This window comes from Ipomoea nil, unplaced genomic scaffold (assembly GCF_001879475.1).
Source record: "Ipomoea nil cultivar Tokyo-kokei standard unplaced genomic scaffold, Asagao_1.1 scaffold0688, whole genome shotgun sequence".
Taxonomy (NCBI): domain Eukaryota; kingdom Viridiplantae; phylum Streptophyta; class Magnoliopsida; order Solanales; family Convolvulaceae; genus Ipomoea; species Ipomoea nil.
Genome location: NW_017617116.1, coordinates 2,647,596 through 2,664,790, shown reverse-complemented (window position 1 = coordinate 2,664,790; position 17,195 = coordinate 2,647,596). Strand labels below are relative to the sequence as shown.

Sequence of the window (17,195 nt, the reverse complement as noted above, 5' to 3'; positions counted from 1 at the left end):
ATTATTATTAAAATTTATTAAAAATTATTAAAAAATTATTAAAAATGTCAACTCAGCTGCCACGTAAGCAGATAATCTGCTAAAATTGAGGGTAACCTGGTACCAGGTGAAATTGCACATTTTTTGTGTGTTCAGTGGCCTAATTGCACTTTTTCTCCGTTCAGTGGCCTAATTACATTTTCGTATTACGTTTAGTGGCCAATTTGAACCTTATTCCTTTTAAATATAATAGAGAGAATTATCACAAAATAAACAAATTTAAAATGAAACCCACACTATCAAATTTGCATTTTTTTTTTTTTTTTTGAAATGAAGCACCGAAATTGTTATTAGGTATTTGGAAACTAACAACGTAGGCTGATCCACGCATGCCCATGCTTCTTCTATATATATATATATATATATATATATATATATATATATATATATATAGAGGAGTGATCACATGTGGCCATGTTGTTAGGTGTGGTCATATGGTCAATTATAGACCATTAGATTAGATAGATCTAATGAATCATATTAATCAAGATTTTTTCCAGTATTTTCGCGCACATTCTACTACCCAGCGAACTATAAGGGTAAACTTGTCATAAAACACCGGAATAAGGAAAATCACATTGTTGTGTGTTTTATTACACTATTGGTGCATGTTGTCAACACTGTTGGTGTATTCTGGAACCCGATCGCTATAAATGGCCACTGTAATTAGCATAACACGGGAATACACCATTGGTGTGTTTCACTGTGGTGTGTTTTATTGCACTATTGGTGTATGTTGTCAACACTATTGGTGTATTCTGGAACCCGCCCGCTATAAATGGTCACTGTAATTACCATAACACCCCCACTTACTAAAACGCGCGAAAATTCTCAGAATTACCACTGCCTTTAGATTAAACTGATTCAACGACACAGATACAACCACACGACCACACCTAATGACATGACCACATATGAGCGTTTTTCTATATATATATATATATATATATATATATATATATATATATATATATATATATATATATATATCGCTCAACTTCAATTCTAATAATTAAACAAGTCACGGATGATGTCTAACGATGGATGAGGCAACGAGTAGTCCAAATCAACCTCCCAACAATTTTGTTCATATGAAATCCCACCCTTTAAATCCTAAGAGATACAAAACGTTGCTGTCGAACTCCCATTCCTTTGTCTCTGGGCCCTAGAATGTAGATCTACATAGAACTGCTAAAGTTTACTACAAAATTTGCGAGTTAACTCATTTGACTCGATCAAACACGTTAAAATCTTACCTCAATAACAGGACGTTTGATTGGGAGGAGGAATTAGTGTAAAGAATTGAATTGTAATTTGGTAAGAAAAAGAATAAGATGGAATAAAGTAGTAATTTAAATTACATTATTTTTTTTAAAAGCTAAATTACATTATTTGATAGAGAGAAATTGAATTATTAAGGATGGAAATGAAATAAGTGATATAAAGATTAAAATGTCCTTATGTAATAATAATCATCATTATCATCATTAATGGCAAAAAGGTCACTTTTTCTTTTCATTTCTCTCCAACCAAATAATGTATTTTTCACCTATGTTGAATTTCATTACAAATGAATTACAATTCATACCAACTAAACACTCCATAATAGTATAGGATTCGAGTTTTGCTAAAAAGAATATTAGAATAAGGTTCAAATTAGCCACTGAACGTAACTTGAGAATGCAATTAAGTCATTGAACAAAAAAAAAATACAATTAAGTCACTAAACACTCCAAATGTATGCAATTTCATCTAATAGCAGATTACCCTTCATTTCATAAAGTTGCATGCTTGTGTGGAAGGTGAGTTAACATTTTAAATAATTTTTAATAATAAACTTTAAAAATAAAAATAAAAAATAAAAAGCGTCAGTGGTTGCTTCTCTTCATCTCCAACCAGAGACGAAGGAGGAGGGGGAGGGGCCACCCCAACGTTTTATTTTTATATTTTTATTTTTAAATTTTATTATTAAAAATTATTATTAAAATGCCAACTCGCCATCCACGTAAACAGGCAACTTGACGAAATAAATGGTAACCTGTTATCAGGTGAAATTGCATATATTTAGGATGTTCAGTGGCCTAATTGTACTTTTATTTTCATTCAGTGGTCAATTTATACCTTATTCCAAAAAAATTCCATGAGATAGTCGTGCATAGGCAGTATGTATGAAAACCTAAGTACTAACGAGGGAGACGGATACCTAATAGGCTAATAAGATCACGAAGAAAAAAAAATTGCCCGCATGAATAGCTTAATTGATCGTCCAGGACATGATGTAGGGATGTTTGACGTGGACAATTCCAACTTTTGTCACAAGATTTTTTTTTTTTTTAAATACTAGAGAGTAATAAATATAATTTTAATATAATTACAAATTTAATAAGAACAGAATACTAGGTACTAAAACCCTCTATAAATTACAACGAAACATGGCAAAACAGCCTTAGGATTAAACACATACAATTCTTCCAAATCACCATAACCTCCGGCGCCGGCGCCGGCGCCTCCAGTCACCGAGTCATACTCCTCCAAACTCCCCTGCAAGCTCTTCTTCACCCGCCCCGCGATCACCCGGCAAACCAACATCGCCCTCTTCTCCTCATCCGCCGCAGCACCACTACTAACATGCGCCTTCCAACTCGTCGCCGTCGTCAGAATACCTTTTCCGGCGATATCTCCGGCGCCCTTGAACCCGTTCTTGATGATCCCACACACGTTGCAACTGGGGATTGAATTGCAGAGATTGGAAGAGCCATTTAAGCCCAGAGAACACATAAAGGTGGTGGAATGGAACCTCAGGAGCTCATTCCCATCTGCCACGCAACGTGGGTGCTTTTTGGGAAGCTTGTTGGCTTTTGCTTTAATGGCGTCCCTGTACTCCTCAAACCTCGAGATTACTTTGGGTGTGTTGTGGACTTTAAGGATTCTGTCGATAGTGCAGATTGGGTTGTGTTTCTTGAGCCAGCTGGATTGGAATATGATCTCCACAACGTTCCTGCTCGTGTCTTCTACTCCCAGTTCTGACACTGTCATTCCAGATAATTAAAGCCATTGAAACTAACACTCACCTCCAAGCAATCAAGATAACATTTTGGCTAGAAATTTGAGAAAAAAAGAAACAAAAAGCTACTCTTGTAGTTGTTGAGCATATAGTCATGCAATCCAACTATCAGCTTAGGTTTTTACTGGGTACATGTTTCAATTTGGTATCAAGTCAGACAAAATGTTATGGGTTTGTAGCGACTACGGTCTACGTGTTGCTTGGAGCCCACCGCACAGGTGAGGGGCGTGTTGAGCATATAACCATTAATGTGCCATCCACTATCAACTTAGGCTTTAGCCCAGAATGAAAAAGAGAAAAGATTAATTACCAGCATGTCTGACAGCCTGATGGAGCTCCAAGGTGTCAGGTTTCATGAAGATCTGACCACAAACAGGGCAAGAACAGACGGTGGTTCTGAGAGAAGGGTCTCTGGTGAGGCCAAGAACAGGGTCAACCACCATCCTGCACTCATAGCACCCAGACAGCTTTCTGAAGGGCATGCCTCTGAGAGATCCAACAATGGAGGAAGGGGAGGTTGGGGAAGAAGAAGAAGAATTAGAAGGGTGTTGAGGCCCCATCTTCTTGCGCACCTTGCTGATTTCTTCAAGGGTTTGGGGGGGCTTCTGTTTTGGCTTTCTGTGTCTCTGCTCCTTTGGCTGCTGCTCCAAGTGTGGTTGCAGGTGTTTGCAGGTGAAGAGGCTTCTCACCACTGCCCATGAGTGTGGCTTGTGAAGATGGTGAGATCTTGTCTGGGGTTTTGGGTTCTTTTTGCAGTTCTTGTTTATGGCCATTTCTTCATGGAAGAAGAAGAAGAGATCAGAGATCTGAATGGTGGTGTAGTGTGTTATATAACACAGATTTTTATGGGACTGAGAAATAAATATAATCTTTCTTTAGGTTTTGATTGAGGAGATAAATAAAAAAATTTAACCAGGTTGGTATGAGCGGCCATGTACTCTCATACTTTAAGAGGGGTGGGGATTTCAAAATTCTCTCTTGTATGAAAAAATCAATACGATCACCACTTTACCCCTTAATTGGATAAGTCTGAACAGGAATTAACTGATGATTGAGTTAGTGGATTTAACTACTTGATAACATTAGCTAATTGTAAAAAAGTGTTGGGTAAATTAACTTGTTAGCTAATAATTGATTACATGAAAAATGACTTTCTTTAAATTTTAGCATTTTTGAGCAATAATCTATTACCAAAAACTAATTAATCAAACCCTCATATTATTGTTTAACCAAGTTAAACAGCTAATAGTGATCAAATAAGTCAAAATTGATTGATAAGCTAATTATATTATCAAACACGGCCAATATAGTACTAGTTTAAAATAATCTTTTATAGTTAAAGTCTATCTAAAACTTCTTGTGGTCCAAAAAAATTGAACCAAAAAGAGAGGTGAAATGAGGTGAAGAGAGTGAGTGAACTAAAAGAGGCAAAGGTGTATAGATGGATCCTGAATTTTAGCGCTGCGTGCCAAATCTATTCACTGTATCAGTTTACTAATAGAAAAATGATAATTATATACTCTAAAGTAATATACTTTCGTCACAACATTAATTAGTCCAAAAAAAAAAACTAAAGGTCTATTTAATCTAAAAATAATAATTTCTGAAAATTTATTCATTTATTTGACTTGTTCGGAAATCGACCAAAATATCTCCCAAAAAAAAAAAAAAAAAAAAACTGTGAAACATGAATACCCTATAAATATTGGCATGTCAGATATTATTATTATTATTATTATTATTATTTTAAGATAGTATTATTATTATTTTGTAGGAATAGGAATGTATGAATTGAATGTTATTGGTTCATGAATCAAGATTTGGAAATCCAACACCACATGGGTTGGCCCTTCTGTTATTTGGAATGTAGGAAACTGATACAATCATCACGTACCATTTGGGTTTAATTATGGATATAATCAACACAACCATTATTATTAGTCCTATAATAGATGTCATATCAACCACGGGATAACTGGGTTCAAACTTGATAACATACTACAAACTAGAAAGCGACTCTAATCTCTCACACCAAACTTTCTCACAAATTTGTCGGCATGATGTACCTCACACAACAATATTTTTAGTATACAACTTTTTTCATACAATACATACAAACAGGTCACAATTGGATAGTGTTTTAGATAATGATATATATATCTATCACCCGCACGGACAGTTCAATTGATTCTTAAATAATAGATTGTAGGCAATAACACAGGGTCAAACCCTAACAACTGCAGTGTGGAAGTTACACATAATGTAATGAACTCCTTGTGAGCACTAGGTACTGGTCCTCCTGATTTACCAATTCACTATCTTGTCAGGTCGAGTGTGGGGCACTGGGTAAGATCCTTTTGAGCACCATGCATTTATTCTCGTAATTTATCCTTTCACCATCATGTTAGGGCATTGAATAGGCTCATTGTGAACATCATACACCAATCTTTATAATTTGCCCTCACTATTCTGTCGAGTCAGGTTAAGAGAATTTCACCATTTTGCGGACAAGATAATGTTAGTTTTCTAAAATTGTGTGATATAATAATGCTGTAAATTGCTTGGTACGGAGAAAAGCTGATTTGGTTCCTTGTCTCAAAATCATAGCACTATTACTACACAAAAATAAATTAAAGCTTCCCACTTTAACTAGCTTCGCAATTACAGTTCTCAAATCAACGGTAAAAAAAAAAGCTCAACTTTTTTACTGTAGCATTTTTCTTCTTCAAATTGTGCCCCAAAGATTCATAAGGAAAACATCCATGTGACAATTTTGTCGGGGCAGTAAATTAAAAAGGAAAATAAATAAAACAAAATACATTACTTTCTATTTTTTGAAATAAGACATTTTTATGTACCACTTTTTTGGCATTGTAACGTTTCCCTATGCTACTATTATACACGTAAAAACGGTATTAAAAAATCTTTCTTTCTCCCTAAATGTTGAATCCTCAATCCCAAGAACCGTCACTCCCAGTCGACAGAACATTTGGGAGGGGATATAAATCACGGTAACTCAATAATGAACTCTCCGGCTATTGACAAGGTCGTCGACAAATTCATCTTCTTTTGTACACAGATCCTCTTCGCATTCTTCTAGGAATCTTTTATACGAATCATCATAAGCGGCTGCCATGCGCAAATAATTGGCAGCTTCAGCTTTACGCCCCACATTGCACAAACCACTGCAACATCATCATCATATCAAATCAAATTACTTCCTTTATTTTTTCTTTTTTGAAAGTAAATTACTTCCTTTATAAACACAGCATTTGTGGGTTTAGAACCCAGATTTCTCCTCGATTAAATGATAATTACAGTATTCATTTATCAAAACTCTGTTGCACTTGAAGATATGATGAGTCGTTGATGTAACTATACCTCGAGAATACTACCAAACCCTCGTAGTAATTGGCTTTCGAATTTGGATCCTCGGGCTCCTTCATCGTAGCTATTCTTTTAAGGTGTGTCATACCCTCGTCAAATTTCCCCTGAAAAAACAAAGGAAATTATGTTGTAAAACCAGGTTTATACCTTGCTGCAAATTCAAACACTCAGCTTTTCATATACAAGAGATTTTGGCTCTGTTTGGTAACCAGGTTCATAAAATTCAAAAAGCTACTCAAAACAGCTTTTTCAATAAGCTTTTTGAGAAAGTCATTTTGCATGTAATCAACTATCAGCTAATAGCTATTTTACCAAATATTTTGCTACCGTCAGCCAATGCTATCAACTAGTCACACCCACTAACCCAATCGGCTAACAACTATTTACCAAACACCCCTTTATGTAGGAGCAAACAAGAATGGGATGGTGTCAAGTCAAGAAAACCTATTTATAATTATGCCATAACACTAGAATTGGAGGTTTAAACAATATAGGAAAAAGGGTCAAATAGGTCCATGAACTTTACACGAAAAGTCAATTAAGCCTTTCAACTTTCAAAAAGTGCAATTGAACTCACCATTTCAGTGCATCTCACCCCTTCAGCCGGTTAACCACCCGGTTTACTTTGCTTACGTGGCAAACCAAATATTAATAATATTGAAAAGTCAGCTGCCACAGGCTTTTACCGAAGGTTACCGGGTGGTTAACCTGCTGAAGGCGTGAGATGCACTAAAATGATGAGTTCATGTGTTTAATTGCACTCTACAAAAGTTCAAAGGCCTAATTGACTTTTCGTATAAAGTTTATGCGCCTATTTGACCCTTTTCCCAACAATATAACAGCAGCACAAAAACATTCCGGCTTTTAAAAATTTCTTTGATCAATGTATGGTAGTCACCATTTAACGTCTCTAATATGAACCAGTTCATATTTTTAACTCAATGATGAAGTCAGAGTCAAATACTGAGATTGTCATTACCTGCCGCATATAAGCTACACCTGCCCATTCAGATGATAGGATCAAAAGGTCAACGTCGTCACCTCCCGTTGGATTACCATTTCGAAGCAGCTGAATACATTTTGCAGAAAATTCAATACTTGGTCGGGAGAAGAGAAAAAACTTGCATATAAATTTCACAAGCACAACTGAACACTAACGATATAGCATTAATTTCAAACCTTGGATATAGCATGCTCTAAATATTCAGTTGCTTCCACTAAGTAACCATAATGCAACAGTGCCTGCCCCAAAACAGCCAGTGCTCTAATGTTCTCGGGATCCTTATGAATAGTAAGTCTGTAATTTATGTTTACAAATGCATTACAGCCATCAAAATGGTGAAAATATGAACAGAATAAAGCCCAAACCAATATTCAGAAATATAAGTTACCGCAGTAGTGGAAGAGCCACATCTTTCTCACCCTCTGCTAAGAGTTTGGTTGAAATCTGTTTAAATTCCCAATCTTAAAATTTGAATAAGAAAAAAAAAAAAAAAAAAAAAAAAAAAAAAAAAAAGTGGGAGGAGGGGGAGGGGGGGGGGGGGGGGGGGGGTGCAAACCATGGAGCAGAGGAACAGCTACTTACTTTAACCATTTCTGAAGATGATATATTCTGGGCAACTATCTCACGCAGCTCACTTGGCAGATACATTTCCCACACCGTAGAGTTATCTTTATCTTTTGCAGCTAATGCAGAAGCATCCCTGTCAGGTATACCCAATTTTCTGCAAACATATGGATTCCTTAAAGCTATTTGCTGTACATCAAAATGTAAAAAAAAGAGATAAAAGGAATTCAGTTACCAATACATGAAAAGATACTAAACAAATTGTTCCTAACTTCAACAGTTTAAAGCCCAGACGCAAGGAGCATGGCAGTATGTTGACAGCCAGTATAAAATTGTCAAATCTAATGACCAGGATTTTGTAGATGGTTTAGTACAAGTCTATGAATTCCCAGGTTTGAAGAACAATAATATGGAAGTAGAAGGCCTTCTTAGATAGAAAAGAGATGGTTTAGTACAAGTCCTAAATATATCCAGATAGATATTGTTAAGAAAGGCATGTTAATTAAAGAAGTTCAAAACTCGTTAGTGTGAAATATAGCTAAATATATAGATTTAAACTCCATATGGCGGACACTTAACTAAATTGGGATTATTTAGTTTAAGTAATATGTGCTGCATGACCGGCATCAAGGACCATAAGGAGATGGGAAACTGAGTCTTTAAATGCATGGAATTGAATGCCTTGCTCCTATAAAGGGAGAGCATGGCAAGGGGAAAGGGTTGAATTGTTAAATAAGTAGCCATAAACTAAGAGATACGTAACTTCCATTCACTTTTCTCCAGTGTTGCAAAGTATAGGGGATTGAGGCATTGTGAATGAAAATTAAGGATGATGTAGCACCAAAGGAAAAAATTTCCTCAGTTCAATCAAGGACTCAAGGTTTCGATCAATGTTTGAAGTTTAAGGGAAATTATTTCCATGTGAATATGTGATACATAGATGAGAGATGAGAGATACCTGAATAAGACTAAATGAACTATTCGTAACCCAACATATTAAACTCCCCTGCAAAAGAGAAAGCAAATACATGAGCTCTGTACAAAAGTTCACCATCTCAGCATCTTTTTAAAGAACAGAAGGCAAAAAATACGTCAGAGAAAAATGTACTTCAGATAGTTACATATCAGATACTGTATATTTTTCTTCCATATTCTCATTTTCACTTCCCTGCATATAATGATGCCTGAAAGAAGCCCCATATTGGGATTATTTGACAATCCTAACATTAATACTGCAATTAGAATCTTTACCCCAGTTTTAATGTTAGTGCATGCTAAACCAAACACAAAACATGGAAAATGTGCCAAGTGTTATGTTCTATTAATTCTAATTCATAGCTAGCAACAATGATTTGTATTCATTGGCAAATATAGGTGTGCAAACAGTAGGTAGCCTTATGCATGATCAAGAAATCAGCAACTATCATGGTTAAAAATAATGGCTTCATATAGACCAACTCAAGCAAGAATTAATATTTTAAGCATTCTAGCAGTTCAATAAGCATTAGTTTACTGGGACTGAACACTTGAATCCAAAATTTCCACTTTTTTATTACAACATTAAGAAAATTCTTCAGTAGTCAAAATTAAGTTATAGGTGAATAAGGCAGTACAGTGATCTCTGCGAACCTACAATGCCATGGTTAACAAAATAATTTTAGAAAATTAGGTCAAGCAATCTTTTCATAGGTTTTTCTTTTTTTCTTTATATATTATCTATCTATTTTTCTAGTTGAAATTGGCATCATACTTCTAGTAGATAACTAGATATTGGAAAATAATCATGTTTTTTTCCTTTTTACATTTGCTCTTTGAAAACTATTTTTTTGAAATCATGTTTATGCCACAATTTCTTCTCCACATTTATTTTCTACCAGAACTTGGAAGAGGCAGAAGCCTTGGTGGCTCCATTGGGTGATAATACAGCTGTCTAATGTCGTGGTAAGGAATGATGAAAGAACAGTGCTGTCATAAAGAATCTTCAACCGTTGACAGCTTTGATGCAAGATGAGTTAAAACTGGAAGTTTCTGAAATAAACTTCATTGTCATGTGAAATTCAGAGTGTCTAACCCATGGAAGAGAAGCAATAAAAATATAATTTTGAGAAGGAAGCAATGAAAATATTTGGAGGGGTGAAATAAAATAAATAAATAAATAATTTTAAAAAAAATAAAAAAATCAGAAGGCAAGAGCTTGCATTGTGACTTTAAAGAGCATATACAAGTCCATCAAAGGTCAGACAATGGGTCATTTCAAGATCTTAGGTAGCACTGGAACAATAGGATGAAGAAATTGATAGCAGATTCAAGACAGTTGATACAAATTCAAATCTTTAAAAAAAAAAAAAAAAACTATCATGATCGGTATTAACTTTTCTATCCCTTTCCCTCATAGTATCCACATAAAAGTTGGTTAAGTTGCTCCTACCCCCATAACCTATGCTTACAGTTTACTCCATTTTTCATGCCAACAACACAAGCAGCCATTGGGGTAGTGGGGGAGGGGGGAATTCCAATCGCAAGCAAATGAATTAATAATAACAAAGACAATAAGAAATAGAGAAAGAATGTATAGATACCTGAGGAATATGGAATGCTATGAACATTGTTGGCAGTGTCATAACTTCCAAATGTAACTTGTACCACTGTGTCAAGGCATAGATTTGTAAGTATGTCATCCCAATTTACCACGAAAGAATAATATCACTCCATCCCATTTCACCTGTAATGTTTGCTATCTGAAAAACGAACCAACTCTTCTTTCGTTCTTTTTTTTTTTTTTCTTATAATTTCTAAATCTGACTGTGTTTAATAAAACCTTTAATGCAGTTTTAAATATATTATATGTAAATTTTATTTGCTAATAATCCATACAAAATTGAATAATAATCAGCCAGCTTGTATCCACCCTTGTTAATTACCAGACACATTAAACGGGATGGAGTAATGGATGCATCTCAAGTTCTACAACTGCACAGCTCGCTTTCTGTAGGATTGAATTCAAAAGTTTAAATAAACTTCAAAAATTAATAGATACATCTCATGTTCTCTAAGTGCACATCTAATTTTCAGTAGAATTGAATTCAGCCTATACTTTGTTTATCTATACTTCCAAAAATTAGACAAATAACTGAAATCGATTATTAGATTGGAATTGTGCAATTTACTGGGAGAAAATCACAAGAAATACACAACTAGCATACATAGCTATAGCAATCCCCACCCCCCACCCCCCCCCCCCCCAAAAAAAAAAAAAAAAGTTAATATTATATGTTGACCTTGGCAAATTCGCTCATTTTTTGAATGGATGACTTCTGATAGGAAACCTGAAAAAGGTAGATTCAAGTGACATCAAAAGATATATTCAAACAAGGTAAACCCAAACTAGCAGAAGAAACCAAAGCCAAAAGAAAAAAATATAAAATAAAATAAGAACCCATTCAGTTAAGTTTGCAAATTACTTAACTGGCCCATTGAACTTTGAAATCACTTTCTAAATATTCTGTTACTAAAATTTCATTTCTAAATATTGTCGTGGACATATTGTGGGAGAAAACAACAAATACCTTAACATTTGCAAAATACAAGCCTGCAGCCAGTAAAGGAAGGATGGAGCCTAAAGTACCATTTGGGAGTTCCGACAAATTCTGAAACCATAGAATTCCTCCCTGTACAAGTTTCAAAACTGACATAAGAAAAACATTACCAGACCAAAAAGACAAGCTTTCAAGTGTCAACTAACATCTAACTGAAACTACCTAGACAGCAGCCCAGAACAGATTAAATAATGACTACAGCAACAGCTAAAAGCTGCTGCAGAGGTTGAATATTGAGCCATTAGTATTTGCTCAAAAGGTAACATGTAAACTTCAAAAAGCTTCAGAATTTAAAGCATAACTTCTACTATAATATAGAACTTAAAAGGCAGCGAAGTATATGACTATACGCAATAATTCATAGATCTACTCAAGCAATGCATATATACATAAGCGTGCCTTACACAATCAAACCCATCATGATGATCAAGTGACATTCTTCTTACAGTTGTGAGCCATAGTAGAAAGTAGGGCACCTGCCAAACACAGAAGTTCATAAACTTTTTGACTGAATATGTTTACATACATATTCTATATGTATTAATTAATTAATATGAGTAGATATAAATTGTACACGTATTACTTGGTGTGCGTGCATGAATATTGAAAAAATAAAGTGATAAAATATATGTGATAAATGTTTGGTCCAAACTAATTATAGAGGGAGAAGGAGGAGGGGATGCAATCATATGTCAAATATTTGATGTAATTACAGTTTTCAATTATTAACTCCTAACAACACCAAAGACAAATAATATACAAGTTCTCAACCATAAAGCTAACCACTTAACTACATATAGAAAAATCAGTTTGCATAAGATATTAACCAAAGCAAACATCCAGGGTGGTTTGTGTAAATGACAAAGGGTAAAAACTAAAAAGAAAAACAACCTTTTTCTCCAAACACTAAGTGCAGAAAACATTTTTAAAAAGATTATTAACACTGTACAGAAACACTACATGATAAAGTAAGTAAGTAACTACAACTACAGATGGAAAAGAATAAATCTGCTTCATAATTTTGATCAAAATGCTAGCTGCAGATTGTTCAAAGAAAATCATAAACCATTAAACTTCAAGTCTCTCTCTTTTCTTAATTGTATATTTCACCAAATTGCATTGAGGGAGGTTGAATAAAAGTACAAAAGCAATTACAATAAATAAATAAAACTATATCCAATAAAAATAATTCCAAAGCACAAAACATCTACACTGAGATTCAAGATATACTTCCCTCTTTCCCTCATAGCAATTGTATTTCTTTTGATCCTGTTCCACACTTCATACTTAAGGAAACCTCCAGCCCAAACTCAAACATCTGAAGATACTTTAGAATTCATATTTTATTGAACTCCTCCTATTTAATGTGTTTTTCTACAGATCTCGTGTTTATATGTGATGAAACCTTCCTTCCCCACATCCAAGAGTGACAAAATAATTGTCACCTCTTTCCATTCCTCCTCACCTTTTATCCCCATTTAGGCTTTGTTTAGTATACCTAGTTGAAAGCCTGCAAAGCTAACTAAAAGCTGAAAAGCTGAAAGTTGATCGTTTTAAAAATGTTTGGTAAAATTAGTCGTTGAATAAACTAATATATGTAAAAGACATAAAAAGGTATCTTTATATATGTTAATTTTATTTTTAAAAGAATGACCAATCCAATGATGAACCAGTATACATTATCTTAGCTTTTGAAAAATAAAGTCTATTTAAACAATCTATTTTTAAGGTATTATAATTTTTAATTCATAATTCATAATTCTAAATAACTAGTATTATATGGTATTTATTCACTATATATATACACATACACACAGCTCCAAAATGTTTTACATTAAAAAAAAAAAAAAAGTAATGTTATTTCTTTTGAAAATATTTATATAAAAATCTTTTTTTAATTAAAAAACCTAAAATTTAAGATAATTTTTTATTTCAAGAATGTATCAAGAAAGATTAGATTTTAATGAGGGACAGACTAAGGGTGTCATTGTTGTAAAATCACAAGGTTATTAGTAGGAACAAAAAATAACCCAAAGCTTATTTCTTGAAACGCTATTGGGGATAGCATTTCAAAACAAGAGCTGAAATTAATCTCTTCTCTATTTACAAACAGAGCTAATAGCTTTAAATAAGCTATAAGCTTGCAAACATAGCCTTAGAATTTGTTGGTTATCCAAAAGTATCATCATTGTGAACAAAAACAACTTTCTGCAAACTGATCATAATTCAAAGGTAAAAACATATTTATCTTCCTTAAATCTTAATACATATTTCTTTTCATTTTGAGGTGAGAAAACATAAGAATCATATTATATACCTTGTCATCTGGTCCAAGAAATCTAGGTGTTCAGATAAATAATGTTAATCAGAAGTATATCTCCAAATCCATAGCTAGTTGCAATAGCAGCCAGACTCGCAAAGTATTTAAATTTCACAATATTTAAATATGTTGCAATGGAAATAGCAGACGAAAAGCATTTACTTTTAAGCCATACTTCACAGTATTTGCTAAGTTTTTTGTTTCTCAAGTAGATAAATAAATATATAGACACAAAATGAAAATAATTCCATAAACAATTAATAGCTCAACTATGCCTTAAGAGAACGGGTTCATTAATCAATCACCTAAGAGAAAAAAATATGCTAGACTAAGGTAAAAGAAATATCACCTGGAGAATAGCTGCAAAGAACCATACAAATGAAGGGCAATCAGCTTCTCGTTTCTCTTTCAGGAAGATTATAAGTCGGTCTTTGAAAGTTCTTCCTCGTCTCTTTCTCAACATTAGTTTAATTTGGTCTTTGTAACTCTTTCCTGCCTTGGGGGGTGCAAATGGAGAGGGCACTTGAAGAATGGAGAAAAAAATCATGTGAAACCATTGCCTTACTTTCATTTCTTTACCATTATGTTGCAAGAGACCCTAAGCATAGTCAGTTAATCGAAAGCAACGTCTATGAAGTAATATTTATAAAGTTGCAAGCTTTTGCATTTTTTTGTCTTTCCCTTTGAACAATAAGAGCTAAGCAAGTAAAACAGCCCACCAATCACTTGCTCCTGCCTTAGGAGCATTTTGTTCTAAATAATTAAGAATGAAGATCAATCATAATAGAGAAAAAAGCCTCACAATTGGGAAGTATCTCTCCAATCCTTGTCATCTTGCGGATTAGCAATATTATAAAAGGAAATAATGCGAGCCTCATTGCCAATGTCCCAGAAGCAATAACCGCCCACCTACAAAATCAAATAACTACTGACTAAATGCAATACCAAAGTCCCTAAAAGTAAAGTACTAAAATGTATTTATAAAATAAAATAAAGGCATATTACATCTTATTATAGCTAAAACATTTCAAAAATTAAAGAAAGTCTGAGGAAATCTCCAGGCAATTTTCCATTCAAGACAAATGAATTGAGGCAAAAAAAACCTCTGTGAGTCATGATGAGACATGGTTTATAGTTTCGAGAGATTTCTTATAACAATACAATAAGAGGAATTTGATTAGGGAACTTAAAAGGTTAAAACTGAAAAGACAAAAATTAAAGCAGTGTCCATTTTGCTACTCACCAAGGGAGCCCGGAGAGGTCGTGGTAGCCATCTACCAACGAAATCATCTTGCTAACGGGAAGAAACAAATCTTCAATATTCCCGCTACTATCCACATCGCCGCCAAGAAACGGGTCTGGCCGCGCAAAGGGTTGAGCAGCCGTCAAGCTGTCATCCTTGAGCGGACAGCCTGCGGCGGAGTCGGACTCGCGAGTGGAGAAAGAACGTGGGGAAGAAATTCCATGGAACGGCGGTAGAAATTGCGGAGCACTAGCAAAAGAAGACGGCGGCACCGGACGGCAGAGAAGATGGTGCAGCCGCCGCCGGTGACTGGAACCGTGCGATTGAGTAAAGGAGTGCGGAAAGTAGTATGAGGGTGTGGAGGGAACGCGAGGGATGAATCTCCGTTGTAAGAATTTCAGCATTGCCACTTCTGGCAAAAGGAGTCTCTGCAAAGTGTGATCGGGGAGTTAACATTTCCCAATACCCCGCACGCAATTGGGACTTGGCAGTTATTTGTTGAGGGTTTTAGACTTGAAAAGTAAAGGGAATAAGGGCCAAAATTGATCACGGAAGGTAACCTGAGAAAATAATTAGGTCATCTCTTGGCTCTCTCAGAAATAGCGCACTATTGCACGTTCTTTAACCGAGACTGAATATAAGGCTTTGGCTAATGTTTCGACAGAGGTAACTTGGGTGGTTTCGCTACTCCATGAGCTGGGGTTGCATTCCGGAGAGCCTCTACACTGTGGTGCTACAATCTCGGCGCTACATATCTTTGCGCCAATCCGGTCTTTCATGCCAGGACAAAGCACGTTGAAATTGACTACCACTTCGTTCAGGACAAATTTGCCTCCGGGGGTTTCGTCGTTAACTTTGTGTCTACCAAGGATCAGCTTGCAAATATCTTCACCAAACCGCTGTCAGGACCACGCTTTGCAGCTCTTCGGGACAACCTCAACGTAGTTTTACACCCACCTTGTGCTTGAGGGGGTGTGTTAATAATGTTATTATTCTTATTATTATTTCATTATTGTAATAGGTTAATAATTGTGTGGTGTTAGATTGTTTGACTTAGACTAGTTTATTAGTTATGAGAGGTTTACGTTTCATAACATCTTTAGTATTGTAACATCTATCTTTTGGTAACTAAATTTGAAATCAATCTTCTCATCTGACCAAGTAGGCCTCGACCTCGACTCCATCTTGTCACTTCGACAAGCTTCAACTTCGATAACGCAGACCAGGCAACTAGAATTGGGAATCTCTGCTGTAATTTTGCATTTCCTCACTTTAAGGATATTAATGGGGTTAAATGACTGATGGATTAGACTGACAGATTCAACGATGATGTCAGTCAGATAGATAGATCACTGATTTGTTTGCAGAAAGAGTAAACTAAGGCAGACAGCAAAAACAACACACAAGATGTTTACCCAGTTCGATACAGTGTGTATCTACATTTGGGGGACGATCACAGAGGTGTCCAATCCACTAACTCATAATCCAATGTACAACGGTTGAGAAACAATAATCTCACCCAAGTGCCCCACACAAGGTACGTACCCAGTCTACACAGGTTTAATGGATTGTTGAAGTTGGAGAGCCGTGCATACAGAAGTCCAATGAAGTCCCTTCACTTGGAGAGCTAAATCTGATGCAGTCCACTTAAGTGACGTAGTCCAATGTTGTTCCCACAACGGTGTGATCTTAGCGTCCTTTCGTTTAAGCAACGATATCTCTTCTCAAGTTCTTCATCATAATCACCAAGAACAAATTGTCTTGAGAAGAGACATGATAATCAAAGATGTGATCTTCTGTATAGTTAGAAGTGTTTCTTTTTTCTCAAAAAACGTAACCCTAATTCATGACCGAATGAGGGTACTTATACTTCCATAGCAAGAACACTCTCCAAAAATATCTTTGATTGTAGATGGTAGTACGATATGTGAAGGATGTAATCTTAAAGATTCGGTCCATACCTTTCCAAGACCGATCCG

At 35.2% G+C, this 17,195-nt stretch overlaps 2 protein-coding genes across 2 annotated transcripts; both read right to left on the bottom strand.

Annotated features, from left to right (window-relative positions):
- Positions 1 to 2,384: 2,384 nt before the first annotated feature.
- Positions 2,385 to 3,988, bottom strand: LOC109175997. The gene is made up of 2 exons (XM_019325400.1): positions 3,414 to 3,988; positions 2,385 to 3,068 (listed from the first exon to the last, which is right to left on the bottom strand). The coding sequence occupies exons 1-2, from the start codon at positions 3,874 to 3,876 to the stop codon at positions 2,443 to 2,445; spliced, it is 1,089 nt and encodes a 362-aa protein (XP_019180945.1). The 5' UTR covers positions 3,877 to 3,988; the 3' UTR covers positions 2,385 to 2,442.
- Positions 3,989 to 5,909: 1,921 nt separating this feature from the next.
- LOC109175994 (ALBINO3-like protein 2, chloroplastic) lies at positions 5,910 to 15,702 on the bottom strand. The gene is made up of 14 exons (XM_019325395.1): positions 15,217 to 15,702; positions 14,776 to 14,882; positions 14,323 to 14,495; positions 12,058 to 12,129; positions 11,624 to 11,725; positions 11,336 to 11,383; positions 10,637 to 10,702; positions 9,016 to 9,063; positions 8,076 to 8,246; positions 7,882 to 7,937; positions 7,670 to 7,787; positions 7,470 to 7,559; positions 6,485 to 6,594; positions 5,910 to 6,288 (listed from the first exon to the last, which is right to left on the bottom strand). Exons 1-14 carry the CDS (start codon positions 15,618 to 15,620, stop codon positions 6,120 to 6,122), a joined length of 1,734 nt encoding a protein of 577 aa, XP_019180940.1. The 5' UTR covers positions 15,621 to 15,702; the 3' UTR covers positions 5,910 to 6,119.
- Between the last annotated feature and the right edge of the window lie 1,493 nt (positions 15,703 to 17,195).